The following is a 14,374-nucleotide window of genomic DNA, read 5'->3' as shown; positions in this document are numbered from 1 at the left end:
TAACATAAAGTTGTGAGAAATGCTAAGAGCAAGATAAGTATACAATGCGGCGGCGAGGGGGTGCTAATTAGACTAGGGAGTCAGAGATCCTATCTTGGGAAACCCACACTTACACTGAGGTCTGAAAGAATTGTAGATGTAAGACAGAGTATGTGATGGAGCAAGAATCATAGGGGGAAAATGTCAGAGAAAAATTCAATGAACTGAACATTAGGAAAGTTGTCTGTGCATTCAAAGAGCAGGAAGAAAGATGAGAAAGGAGGAGAATAATACCAGGTGAGGCTGAAGTGGAGTCCAGGAGCCAGACCATTCAGGTCTTAAGTCTCAGTAAAAATTTTGGACTTTATTCCTTAGACAGTAAAAAAATTATTGAAACGTTTTGGTTGAGTAGAGTAATATGATTGGAATTTTGATTGTAGTTTTTTTTTTTAAGATTGTTTAGCTGTCATGTTGAAGGTAGATTAAAAGGGGACCAGAGAAGATGTGAGGAGACCATGGAAGGATATTGTATAGTCCAAGATGATAGTAGCCTGGATTAGAATGGTGATGAAGGAGATGGAGCAATAGTGGTGAATTTGAGAAATATCCAGACATTATAGTCAACGAGACATGGATAGTTTAGTTGTTATTGGAGGTGAGCAACAGATGACTTCAAGGATATTGCTCGGATGTCTGAGGTGACCACCTGGGTAAATGGTGTGGCCATTCACTGAGTTAGGTGGAGGTACAGCAAGACTGAGAAGGAAGTTGGAGAGCTTATATAGGATTTCTGGAGGTAGAGGTACCTCTGAGAGATCAATCCGTGGTAATAAGTATAAACCAGTAGAGCTTATAAGACAGGTCTGTGCTGGGATAAACATTGAGAGGTTGATATGTGGATGGTCATTAAAGATAGAAAGTGGATGAGATCATCCGGGCAGAGCCTAGATAAGGAGTTCAATACTGATCCATTAGAGATATACATTAGAGATCACTTTTTGTGTTGTACATTCTCTGGGTTTGGGTGATGCATAATGACAAGTATCCACCATTCCAGCATCATACAAAATAGCTTCACTGCCCTAAAAATCCTTTGTGCTCCACCTAATCATCCTTCCCTCCCTCCCCCTAAACCCCTGATCTTTTTATTATCCTTATAGTTTTGCGTTTTCCAGAATGTCAAAGAGTTGGAATCACAGAATGTAGCCTTTTCAGATTGGCTTCTTTCACTTGGTAATATGCATTTAAGGTTCCTCCACATCTTTTCATGGCTTGCTAGCTCATTTCTAGAAATTCGGCCACTACATGGCCTCTGACTGAGGTCTCTCCCCACTAATCCATTCTGCTATCAGACTAATGTTAAAATACCACTTTCATCACCACCTAGTGGTTCCCTGTTCCCTGTCTCAGCAAGTCTAAACAATTGGCTTCACTTTTTATTGTCTTTTTATTTATTTATGTATTTATTTATTTATTAACATCTTTATTGGAGTATAATTGCTTTACAATGGTGTGTTAGTTTCTGCTTTATAACAACGAGAATCAGCTATACATATACATATATCCCCATATCTCCTCCCTCTTGCATCTTTAAGGTTCCTCCACATCTTTTCATGGCTTGCTAGCTCATTTCTAGAAATTCGGCCACTACATGGCCTCTGACTGAGGTCTCTCCCCACTAATCCATTCTGCTATCAGACTAATGTTAAAATACCACTTTCATCACCACCTAGTGGTTCCCTGTTCCCTGTCTCAGCAAGTCTAAACAATTGGCTTCACTTTTTATTGTCTTTTTATTTATTTATGTATTTATTTATTTATTAACATCTTTATTGGAGTATAATTGCTTTACAATGGTGTGTTAGTTTCTGCTTTATAACAACGAGAATCAGCTATACATATACATATATCCCCATATCTCCTCCCTCTTGCATCTCCCTCCGACCCTCCCTATCCCACCCCTCTACGCGGTCACAAAGCACTGAGCTGATCTCCCTGTGCTATGCAGCTACTTCCCACTAGCTACCTATTTTACATTTGGTGGTATATAGAATTCCGTGCAACTCTATTGCTTCGTCCCAGCTTACCCTTTCTCCCCTCTGTGTCCTCAAGTCCATTCTCTACGTCTGCGTCTTTATTCCTGTCCTGCAACCTTGTCTTGTTCCTGATCTTTGTGGAAATGGTATCAATTTTTCCCATGGAGAATGATGTTGGCTGTGGGTTTGTCATATATACCCTTTATTATGTTGAGGTAAGTTCCCTCTATGCCTACTTTCTGGAGGGTTTTTTATCATAAATGGTGTTGAATTTTGTCAAAAGATTTTTCTGCATCTATTGAGATGATCATATGGTTTTTCTCCTTCAATTTATTAATATGGCGTATGACATTGATAGATTTGCATATATTGAAGAATCCTTGCATTCCTGGGATATACCCCACTTGATGATGGTGTATGATCTTTTTAATGTGCTGCTGGATTCTGTTTGCTAGTATTTTATTGAGGATTTTTGCATCTATATTCATCAGTGATATTGGCCTGTAGTTTTCTTTCTTTGTGACATCTGTCTGGTTTTGGTATCAGGGTGATGGTGTTCTTGTAGAATGAGTTTGGGAGTGTTCCTCCCTCTACTATATTTTGGAAGAGTTTGAGGAGGATAGGTGTTAGCTCTTCTCTAAATGTTTGACAGAATTTGCCTGTGAAGCCATCTGGTCCTGAGCTTTTTTTTGTTGGAAGATTTTTAGTCACAGTCGCAATTTCAGTGCTTCTGATTGGTCTGTTTATATTTTCTATTTCTTTCTGCTTCAGTCTCAGATGGTTGTGCTTTTCTAAGAATTTGTCCATTTCTTCCAGGTTGTCGATTGTATTGGCATAGAGTTGCTTGTAGTAATCCCTCATGATTTTTTTTATTTCTGCAGTGTCAGTTGTTACTTCTCCTTTTCATTTCTAATTTTATTGATTTGAGTCTTCTCCCTTTTTTTCTTAATGAGTCTGGCTAATGCTTTATCAATTTTGTTTATCTTCTCAAAAAACCAGCTTTTAGTTTTATTAATCATTGCTATTTTTTCCTTCATTCCTTTTTCATTTATTTCTGATGTGATCTTTATGATTTCTTTCCTTCTGCTAACTTTGGGGTTTTTTGTTCTTCTTTCTCTAATTGCTTTAGGTGTAAAGTTATGTTGTTTATTTGAGATGTTTCTTGTTTCTTGAGGTGGGATTGTACTGCTATAAACTTCCCTCTTAGAACTTCTTTTGCTGCATCCCATAGGTTTTAGGTTGTCCTGTTTTCACTGTCATTTGTTTCTAGGTATTTTTTGTTTTCTCCAGTGATCTCTTGGTTATTAAGTAGTGTATTGTTTAGCCTCCATGTGTTTGTATGTTTTACAGATTTTTCCTGTAATTGAAATCTAGTCTCATAGTGTTGTGGTTGGAAAAGATACTTGATACGATTTCAATTTTCTTAAATTTACCAAGGCTTGATTTGTGACCCAAGATATGATCTGTCCTGGAAAATGATCCATGAACACTTGAGAAGAAAGTGTATTCTGTTGTTTTGGATGGAATGTCCTATAAATATCAATTAACTCCACCTTGTTTAATATATCATTTAAAGCTTGTGTTTCCATATTTGTTTTCACTTTGGATGATCTGTCCATTGGTGAATGTGGGGTGTTAAAGTCACCTACTATGATTGTGTTACTGTCGATTTCCCCTTTTACGGCTGTTAGCATTTGCCTTATGTATTGAGGTGCTCCTATTGAGTGCCTAAATATTTACCATTGTTATATCTCCTTGGATTGATTCCTTGATCATTATGTAGTGTCCTTCTCTGTCTCTTGTAATAGTCTTTATTTTAAAGTCTATTTAGCCTGATATGAGAATTGCTACTCCAGCTTTCTTTTGATGTCCATTTGCATGGAATATCTTTTAAAAGCCCTTCACTTTCAGTCTGTATGTGTCCCTAGGTCTGAAGTGGGTCTCTTGTAGACAGCATATATATGGGTCTAGGTTTTGTATCCATTCAGCCAGTCTATGTCTTTTGGTTGTAGAGCTTAATCCATTTACATTTAGGTAATTATCAATATGTATGTTCCAATTACCATTTTCTTAATTGTTTTGGGTTTGTTATTGTAGGTCTTTTCTTTTTCTTGTGTTTCCTGCCTAGAGAAGTTTCTTTAGCATTTGTTGTGAAGCTGGTTTGGTGGTGCTGAATTCTCTTAGCTTTTGTTTGTCTGTAAAGGTTTTAATTTCTCCATCAAATCTGAATGAGATCCTTGATGGGTAGAGTAATTTTGGTTGTATGTTTTTCCCTCTCATCACTTTAAATATGTCCTGCCACTCCCTTCTGGCTTGCAGAGTTTCTGCTGAAAGATCAGCTGTTAACCTTATGGGGATTCCCTTGTGTGTTATTTGTTGTTTTTCCCTTGCTGCTTTTAATATGTTTCCTTTGTATTTAATTTTTGACAGTTTGATTAATATGTGTCTTGGCGTATTTCTCCTTGGATTTATCCTGTATGAGACTCTCTGCGCTTCCTGGACTTATTTCCTTTCCCATACTAGGGAAGTCTTCAAATATAATCTCTTCAAATATTTTCTCAGTCCATTTCTTTTTCTCCTCTTCTTCTGGGACCCCTATAATTCGAATGTTGGTGCATTTAATGTTGTCCCAGAGGTCTCTGAGAGTGTCCTCAATTCTTGTCATTCTTTTTTCTTTATTCTACTCTGTGGTAGTTATTCCCACTATTTTATCTTCCAGGTCACTTATCCGTTCTTCTGCCTCAGTTTTTCTGCTGTTGTTTCCTTCTAGAGAATTTTTAATTTCATTTGTTGTGCTGTCCATTGATGTTTGTTTGCTCTTTAGTTCTTCTAAGTCCTTGTTAAATGTTTCTTGTATTTTCTCCATTCTATTTCCAAGATTTTAGATAATCTTTTCTATCATTACTCTGAATTCTGTTTCAGGTAGACTGCCTATCTCGTCTTCCTTTGTTTGGTCTGGTCGGTTTTTACCTTGCTCCTTCATCTTCTGTGTGTTTCTCTGTCTTCTCATTTTGTTTAATTTACTGCATTTGGGGTCTCCTTTTTGCAGGGTGCAAGTTCGTAGTTCCCATTGTTTTTGGTGTCTGCCCCCAGTGGCTAAGGTTGGTTCAGTGGGTTGTGTAGGCTTCCTGGTGGAGGGGACTGGTTCCTGTGTTTTCATAGGTGGGGCTGGACCTTTTCTTTCTGGTGGGCAGGACCACATCCAGTGGTGTGTTTTGGGGTGTCTGTGACCTTATTATGATTTTAGACAGCCTTTCTGCTAATGGGTGGTGCTGTGTTCCTGTCTTGCTAATTGTTTGGCATAGGGTGTCCAGCCCTGTAGCTTGCTGGTTGTTGAGTTGAGCTGGGTCTCAGCATTGAGATGGAGGTCTCTGGGAGAGCTTTCGCCGTTTGATATTATGTGGAGCCAGGAGGTGTCTGGTGGACCAATGTCTCAGCTCTCCCACCTCAGAGGCACATTCGTCACAACTGGCCGGAGCCAAGACCCTGTCAGCCACATGGCTCAGAAGTAAAGGGAGAACAAAAGAAAGAAAGAAAGAAAAAAATAATAAAGTTTTTAAAATAAAAAATAATTATTAAAAATTAAAGAGAAAAAAAAGAAAGATATAAGAGAGCACCAAACTAAAAAACAAATCCAGCAATGATAACAAGTGCTAAAAACTATACTAAAAAAACAAAAAACCCAAAACAGACAGAGAGAACCCTGGGACAAATGGTAAAAGCAAAGCTATACAGACAGAATCACACAAAGAACCATAAAATACACACTCACAAAAAGAGAAAAAGGAAAAAAAATATATATCTTTGCTCCCAAATTCCACCACCTCAATTTGGGATGATTCGTTGTCTATTCGGGCATTCTACAGATGCAGGGTATATCACGTTGATTGTGGAGATTTACTCCGCTGCTCCTGAGGCTGCTGGGAGAGATTTCCCTTTCTCTTCTTTGTTCGCACAGCTCCTGGGGTTCAGCTTTGGATTTGGCCCCGCCTCTGCGTGTAGGTCGCCTGAGGGCCTCTGTTCTTCGCTCAGACAGGACAGGGTTAAAGGAGCAGCTGATTCAGGGGCTCTGGCTCACTCAGGCCGGGGGGAGGGAGGGGCACGGATGCAGGACGAGCCTGCGGCAGCAGAGGCCTGCGTGACGTTGCAGCAGCCTGAGGCTCACCGTGCGTTCTCCCGGCTAAGTTGTCCCTGGCAGTGGCGGGCTGCACAGGCTCCCTGGAGGGGAGGTGTGGATAGTGACCTGTGCTCGCACACAGGCTTTTTGGTGGCGGCAGCAGCAGCCTTAGCATCTCATGCCCGTCTCTGGGGTCTGCGCTGATAGCCGCCGCTCGCACCTTTCTCTGGAACTTGTTTAGGCAGTGCTCTGAATCCCCTCTCCTCGTGCACCCCAAAACAATGGTCTCTTGCCTCTTTGGCAGCTCCAGACCTTTTCCCGGACTCCCTCACAGATAGCCGTGGTGCACTGGCCCCCTTCAGGCTGTGTTCACGCAGCCAACCCCAGTCCTCTCCCTGCACTCCCACCGAAGCCCAAGCCTCAGCTCCCAGCCCCCGCCTACCCCGTCGGGTGAGCAGACAAGCCTCTCGGGCTGGTGAGTGCCGGTCGGCACCGATCCTCTGTGCGGGAATCTCTCCGCTTTGCCCTCCGCACCCCTGCGGCTGCGCTCTCCTCTGCGGCTCCGAAGCTCCCCCCTCCGCCACCCGCAGTCTCCACCTGTGAAGGGGCTTCTAGTGTGTGGAAACCTTTCCTCCTTCACAGCTCCCTCTCACTGGTGCAGGTCCCGTCCCTATTCTTTTGTCTCTGTTTATTCTTTTTTTCTTTTTCCCTACCCAGGTACGTGGGGAGTTTCTTGCCTTTTGGGAGGTCTGAGGTCTTCTGCCAGCATTCAGTAGGTGTTCTGTAGGAGGTGTTCCACGTGAAGATGTATTTCTGATGTATTTATGGGAAGGAAGGTGATCACTACGTCTTACTCTTCCACCATCTTGAAGGTCTCCTATGTCTTGTTTTTAAGACTGACAAGATGAGAGTGTCTAAATGCTGATCAAAAGGATGCAGTTGAGGTGGAGAAGCTGAAGGGACAGTAAAGAGACAAGATGGATAACGTGTAGGAATCTTGAGAATTTGGGAATGAGTTGGATCTGGAGTAAGCCCAGAGGAATAGATATTCTCTGTTGTCAACAGAAGGAAGGAGGAGAGGACAGTAACGGAGGAAGGAACCAGAGAGTGGACACCCAGTGGACGGGGTCTGTCTCAGGGATTTGTAGGCAAAACTCATCCATGATGAGTAGGACGGAGGTTTAAAAAAATTGGAAAAGTGTGACAATGAAAAATGTAATAAGTCGCGGGCATTGTGAGAGAGCAGTAGAATCACATAACCTCAAACACAGAGTGAAACCAATTTGCTTGGTTCTTCAGCATCGTTCAGTGTGTCTGCTGCCTGAGGAAGTTCCGATCTAGCTTCTTCTAGTGTTGGACTTTGTGGCAGGTTGCCATGGAAAGCCTTGAGGAGAAGAATTTAGAGGAATCTCAGAGGAATTTAGGATGTTTTAAAGTAAGTGATTAAAAATAACATCAAAATATTGCATTTATCATATCTAAAATTCCATGAATTATTTTGTAAATAAAACACTCTCAAAGAAGCAACGATCTTGGGAACTCCCTAGCAGTCCAGTGGTTAGGACTCTAGGACTCAGTGCTTTCACCTCAGGGGAGCTCGGATCAACCCCTGGTTGAGGAACTAAGATTCTGGAAGCCTCGTGGCACAGCCAAAAAAAAAAAAAAAAAAAAGTAGCAGTGATCTTCAACTGAAATAAAACATTTGAATTTGACAAAAAATCAAGAAAAGTTCTCCAGATGCCTTCATTACAGAAAATTCTGCTCAATGTTTGCATGCTTCCCAGAAGAGGCAGTTCAGATGCATTTGTTCTTATTTTGCTCTATTTACCAAAATACTATACCAAGAGAATCATTTGATTGCAACTAACACTCCAAGGACTATTTGATAGGAAATTTTTAGAAAATTTTATTTTCAACCTTGCTTTTTTCTTACTAGAAATAAGTAGGATTTAATATTTCAAAATGGCAATCCAGTACATTTTTAAGAAATTCAATTCTTTAAATAGTCTATCCAACCACAAATAATCTTGCCTCTTTAAAGAGAGAAAGTGGCAGGTGAGCAAGACTTTTGAAGTTTGAATGAATCAGATTGCTTATTTTCATGGCCCCTATTCAGAAGGGGCTATGATTGTGGTCTATTACTAAATGTATGACCTTTCAAGACTCAGTGACTTTGTGTATAAAGTGAAAGTAATAACAATCCCCAGTCCTTTATGTCACTGTATTAAATGAGATAATCCTTGGAAAGTGGTGAGCACAGTGCCTAGTACACTATAAGCCTTCAGTAAATAGTGGCCACTGGTGTTATTATTACTAATATTTTCAGCTTCATATTTTAAATTTTTAAAATCATGTTTTAACACTGGAGTTGTACAGATTCTATTAAATGTTAAGAATACTATTTTGAGCACTATATTTGTTGCTAGGTCTGCCATAACAAAATGTTTTGGACTGGGTGGCTTAAACAACAGAAACTTATTTTCTCACAGTTCTAGAGGCTAGAAATCCGAGATCAAGGTGTCGGCAGGTTTGGTTTCTCTTGAGGCCTCTTTCTTTGGCTTGCAGATGGCTGTCTTCTGACTATGTCCTCACATGGCCTTTCCTCTAGGTGGATGCATCCCTGCCGTCTCTTTCTCATCATATATGGACACAAATATATATGATCTCATGTAACCTTAATTACTTCTTTTAAGGTCCAGCTCCAAATACGGTTAAATTCTGAGGTACTGGGCTTTGGGGCCTCACCATATGAATTTGTGGGGAGCACAATCCATCCCATAACAAGCATGCTGAAGTATGTAGTGAAAGATGACTGTGCGTGGTGCAATAGGCTGAAGGTCAAATTCTGGCTCTGGCATTTGGTGACCTGTGATTAGTAATTTAATTCTTCAACCCAGGTTGTTCTCATGTCTAGTAGGATGGAAGTGGGATTGAGTTAAATGGATTCTTCTGAAAATTAGAGATAATATTTGTGATGTGCTGGGCATATAACGTGTCAATAAATATGTTGTTGCAAAAATTTTTAAAAGCTGGCGTTGTGTTTTATAAACCTAAAACAAGCATAATCCTTTGTCAATATGAAAACATAATCAAAGCTATTAATATTGCAAGACTAGAGTTATAAGAATCCCTTGTTTCCTCTTCTAGGTTATGGTTCAATTAAATTTAACTCAGGATTTGTTGAACTACTGTGATATGCTAGGGACCACAGTCAATCCTGAAGACACACACTGAATTCGACTCTTCACTTACTTCACTGCACTTTCTCTTGGCCTCCTTGTGTTTGTCAAGTCCTCTATGCATGTTTCCACGTCTGGGCCTTTGCATGTGCTTTTCTTTATGTTTGATACTCTTTATCATTACCTGATATGCACTTATTTGATTATTTCCTGATTTTTCCCGAGAGTATAAATTATTTGAGATGAGGAGCTTTTACTCATGGCTGTCATCCCGTGTCTAGCACATAGTTCAAAGGAACTCAATAAATATTTGTTGAAATAATATATTAGTGATATATATGTACATGATTATGTTTGTATACATATGCACTCCTTACTAACGTAACCAGCTCTCTGCAGTTCAACTTTTAAGTGTTATTTGATGATGATGATGTTGATGCTGCTGAGGTTCTGCAGTTTTATCTTCAGTCATAGTCTAGTGATTCATCCTTACATTTTCTCTCTCTCTTCTTTAGGCATGGAATGCAACTTGTGAAAACTGGCAGGCAGTGGAGGCTGCTCTGGAAAAGTACTACCTTTCCATTTTTTACGGGTTTGAGTTTATTGTGGGAATCCTTGGGAATACTGCTGTTGTTTTCGGCTACCTCTTCTGCCTGAAGAACTGGAACAGCAGTAACATCTATCTCTTTAATCTCTCTATCTGTGACTTGGCTTTTTTGTGTACCCTCCCCATGCTGATGAGACATTATGCCCAGGGAAAATGGACATATGGGGATGTGCTCTGCGTAAGCAACCGATATGTACTTCATGCTAACCTCTACACCAGCATTCTTTTCCTCACTTTTATCAGCATCGATCGATACATGCTCATGAAGTATCCGTTCCGGGAACACTTCCTACAAAAGAAAAAGTTTGCTGTTTTAATCTCTTCGGCCATTTGGGGTTTAGTAACCTTAGAGCTCCTGCCCATACTTCCTCTTATAAATCCTGTTATAGATTCCAAAGGCACCAACTGTACTGATTATGCAAGTTCTGGAGACCCCAGTAACGTCCTCATTTACAGCATATGTCTAACCTTCTTGGGGTTCCTCATTCCTCTTTTTGTGATGTGCTTCTTTTATTTCAAGATTGGTGTCTTCCTGAAGCATAGGAGCAGGCAGCTCTCTACTGCTTTGCCCCTTGAGAAGCCTCTCACCTTAGTTATCATGGCAGTTGTTATCTTCTCCATGCTTTTTACTCCCTATCACATCATGCGAAACGTGAGGATTGCTTCACGCTGGGAGATCTGGAAGCAGAGCCCATGCACTAAGGCCACCATCAACTCCTTGTACATTGTGACTCGGCCGTTGGCCTTTCTGAACAGTGTCATCAACCCTGTCTTCTATTTCTTTATGGGAGATCATTTCAGGGAGATGCTGATGAATAAACTGAGATACCTCTTCAAGTTCCTTACATCCTGCAGAAGATGAGCTCACGGACTAACATTTTCATTCAGGGAAAACTGAGATGCTTGTGTAACAGATTGTTTTATACAAGCAGCTGTAGGCCAGTTAGCGTTTGATTTAACTCACAGACGTAAATCAGAGAGGGTCACAGATTTGACCCTGTTTTAAAGGCATGTTGGACCCAGGGTGTGTGAAAAGGAGAGGATGGGAAGTATTTATTGGTTTCTTGACCTAAGCACTGAAAGGAGTCGGACTAGCACCGTCTAATGTTGACGAGAGCAACATTATGAGAGCAAAGACATAAAATTCCATTGTCCTTCCTGTTTTGAGATACTCTGGTAATATTATATTCTGACATTCCAAAAACCCAAAATAGTTCCATTGAAATACTGTAAAAACACATTACCCACAAAGGATTTGTTTTCCTACCTAACATTAGGCTTTAAAATATTTTTTCATGCTTTGTCTTTATTATCAATATTTTTAAAATGTCAATGTAATTTTATAACTGCCTGATAGTTAATCTTCTGAATTTTTTCATCAGAAAAGGCTGTAGAAAGGGTCTCAGGAAAGAAATATTTGCTTACCTGCAAATATTAGCAGATAAGCTTAGCAACATATAATTTAACTGCAATTTGTATTTTATGCATTGGTTTTCATTTGTAAAGATGAAATTCAATTTGCCTCACACCTACGCCAAGAAGTGGCAGGGGTAGACTCTTTTTAATTGTACACTGAAATATTTTGTGAAACTATAAGCTCTTACATATATCTTTTAACCAAAATGTTAAGTAATTTTATAGCACATTTATCTTTTTCTTTTTTTGCTCCAATCTGTCATGTGATAACTTAATCCTTAACAGACTAAAGAGACCTGCACTGAAATTATAAAAGCCACTCTGTTTGCCTTTTGTACTAGGTGATTACAATCACAAACAATAAATAATGGAAATCCTTTTGCATTTGTGGTTTTCAAAGGAAATAATGTTGGATTCTTGTATCTTGTCTTTTATTGGCTCCCTAGTATCTTCAGAATCATATCTAAACTACTTGGTCCAGCATTTTTCAGTCTGGACCCACCTATTCTTTGCGCATTCTCTCACGTTGCTTTTGTCACAAATTATACCCTCCAGCCAAAGATAGCTACTTCATTTCATTATATTTAGAACTTTCTTTACTGGGTACACCTGGATGCTCACCCTTGTTTTTTCATGCCCGCATATAAAAAATAATCTAAGCCTTTATTAAGATCCATCTTATCTGTCACGTCATCTTAAAGCCTTACTTTTACATCTTCTCCTCCCAAAATCTGGAAATAAATCTGCCTACCTCTAGGGCTTCAGACTACTTTTGAGTACTGTTTTTATAAAACACATTATTTTGGGCCTTATATTATAGTTGTTCAGATTCAAGTCAAATCTTAGGTCTGCTAATGGAAAAACCATATGTAATTTTTAAATTTAATTTTTGTTGTCTTCATAGCACCCAACAAGGTACATTTTAAATGATTCTTCATTATGAATGAATACCTTATAGAACAAATTTGAACTCAATGCTCCTTTTGAGGGTGCATATCAAGCTATTTTCTGTCATCACTACTTTTATAATGAATGCTATTTTATATGAAGGATAGAGTGTCTATACACAAATACATGTGCCAGCCGCCATTGCCCTGTCCCTTATATTTTCCTCTATAGTTTTTAGCATAGTTTTAATGAACACTTAAGATCTGTGCCTGCTAGTTCCAAATCTGGGTCATGTTGAAGTTGGTCTCCATTGATTGCTTTTTCTCTTTAAGTTCTTTAAGTATGGGTGACAATTTCCTGTTTCTTCCCATCTAATAAATTTAACTATACTCTGAGCACTATGAATAACACCTTGTGGAGACCCTGGATTCTGTTACGTTCCATTGAAAAGTACTGATATTTTGTTTCATGGCTGAACTCAAACTCCAAACTCTGCAATCTCAGTTCAGTTATTTCAGCCAGCTTAGCAACTAAGCTGTTTAGAATCTACCCAGCACATCCATAATTCAGAGGTCAGCTAGAGACTTGAGCAGAGTTTATACACAAGATGTATATAAACTCTTCTGTAGGATCTTCCCCCACTTACTTTCCAGATGCCGAGTTCATCCTGAACTTGTCCTTTGCTTTCTCATGCCAGATAGACACAACAGGTTTCTTTCTGGATTTTAACAACCCTGCATTGCCTGACAATGACCTGCACCCACGCCACAAGCTGTTTAAAAAGAAAGATCTTCACACACTTAACCTTGGAATATCATGATATTTTGAAACTTGAGTGATATAATATCCATTGGTGACAGTGGTTGTTCCCAGATGCCAGATCTACGTGGAAGTACTCATTAAGAGCACAGTGGTTAGTCAGATCTCTTGGGTTCAGCAATCCAAGCAGGATGCCATGAAAAAGAAACTGCAACAGAAGAGGAGAAGGAAACATGAGCATATTTATGAGTATAAATGAGACATATTCCAGGGACCTTACAAAAATACATACCCGGGCAGGATTTTAGACATACTGAGTAGGTGGAGTACGATCAAGAAAAAGCATTATTTTATGATTCTATTTGCACTCCCAAATTGGTGGACCTGGAGAAAGTCTTGGCATACATATACAAATTTTCTATATAGAGAGATAAATATATACATATTTAACACATGTAACAGGAAAGTAAACTCATGACATCAATCACGCAATCACTTAGTTCCTATGAGACATTTTCTCATTAAACTTTGTCTATACCAGGAGACTGATGAGACTTAAACTGAGATGTGCCTTGGATGCTAAACACATTTAAAATAAAAATAAACATCATATTATGTATTATGTAAACAGGTAGAATCATGTGGCAGCTTGCCACTTGTATAAAAAAATACTTATTCAACAAATATTTCCAGTGTTTGCCAGAAATTCTGTTGTTGGCTAAGCTATGAATAACAAATATTTCTTGCCTTCAATTAGGTCCTGGTCTTATAAGGAAAACAGACACATAAACAGACAGGAGTAAGTACAGGGCAAAAATAGAGATGTGCCCAAATTGCTAAAAGTGCATGGAATCATTCTGTCACAGTAAGTTGGGGAATGATTTGGAGGTGACACCAATCCTGCTGAGGGCTGCCATGTGGAGGGGGGTGGGTGTGGGGAGGGCAACAGAAGGGGGAGCTGAGGCATAAAGGCATATGCCTGGAAGGTAGACATTTGCAGGCAAACCCCATGAGGGATCAATTCTTGTCTAAGTGTGCATTTTTAGATGAGACGGTCAGTAGTGTCTTTCTGGAAGTAGAGAAACCATACATGTATGCAAAGCTGTTCAGCTTGCAATGCAGTGTACATGGAACCATTCAAGATGATTCTATTTGCACTCCCAAATTGGTGGACCTGGAGAAAGTCTTGGCATACATATACAAATTTCAAAGTTTCATATACAAAGTTCTCCAGCTAGGACTTTTCCTAAAAGGGTTATTTTAGGGAGGCTTAAACAAAGACAGAAAATAAAATTTACTAAACAGTTAAATTATTAATTTGACATACTTTGTCCTGCTCTCTTTCTTTCACTGCTCTACCAGCTCTGTCACTCTTACCCCAGCCTCCTCTTTC

The 14,374-nt window shown here is 39.5% G+C and overlaps 1 protein-coding gene across 1 annotated transcript; it reads left to right on the top strand.

Annotated features, from left to right (window-relative positions):
• The first annotated feature begins 7,507 nt into the window (after window positions 1-7,507).
• On the top strand, window positions 7,508-10,816 carry SUCNR1 (succinate receptor 1). The gene is given in 2 exon segments (XM_007471940.1): window positions 7,508-7,567; window positions 9,827-10,816. Coding segments are annotated over 2 exon segments (1,050 nt in total).
• Window positions 10,817-14,374: the final 3,558 nt, after the last annotated feature.

This window comes from Lipotes vexillifer, unplaced genomic scaffold, assembly GCF_000442215.2.
Source record: "Lipotes vexillifer unplaced genomic scaffold, Lipotes_vexillifer_v1.1 scaffold849, whole genome shotgun sequence".
Classification (NCBI taxonomy): domain Eukaryota; kingdom Metazoa; phylum Chordata; class Mammalia; order Artiodactyla; family Lipotidae; genus Lipotes; species Lipotes vexillifer.
Note: the sequence above shows the minus strand (reverse complement) of the source record. Positions and strands in the feature narration are given on the sequence as shown.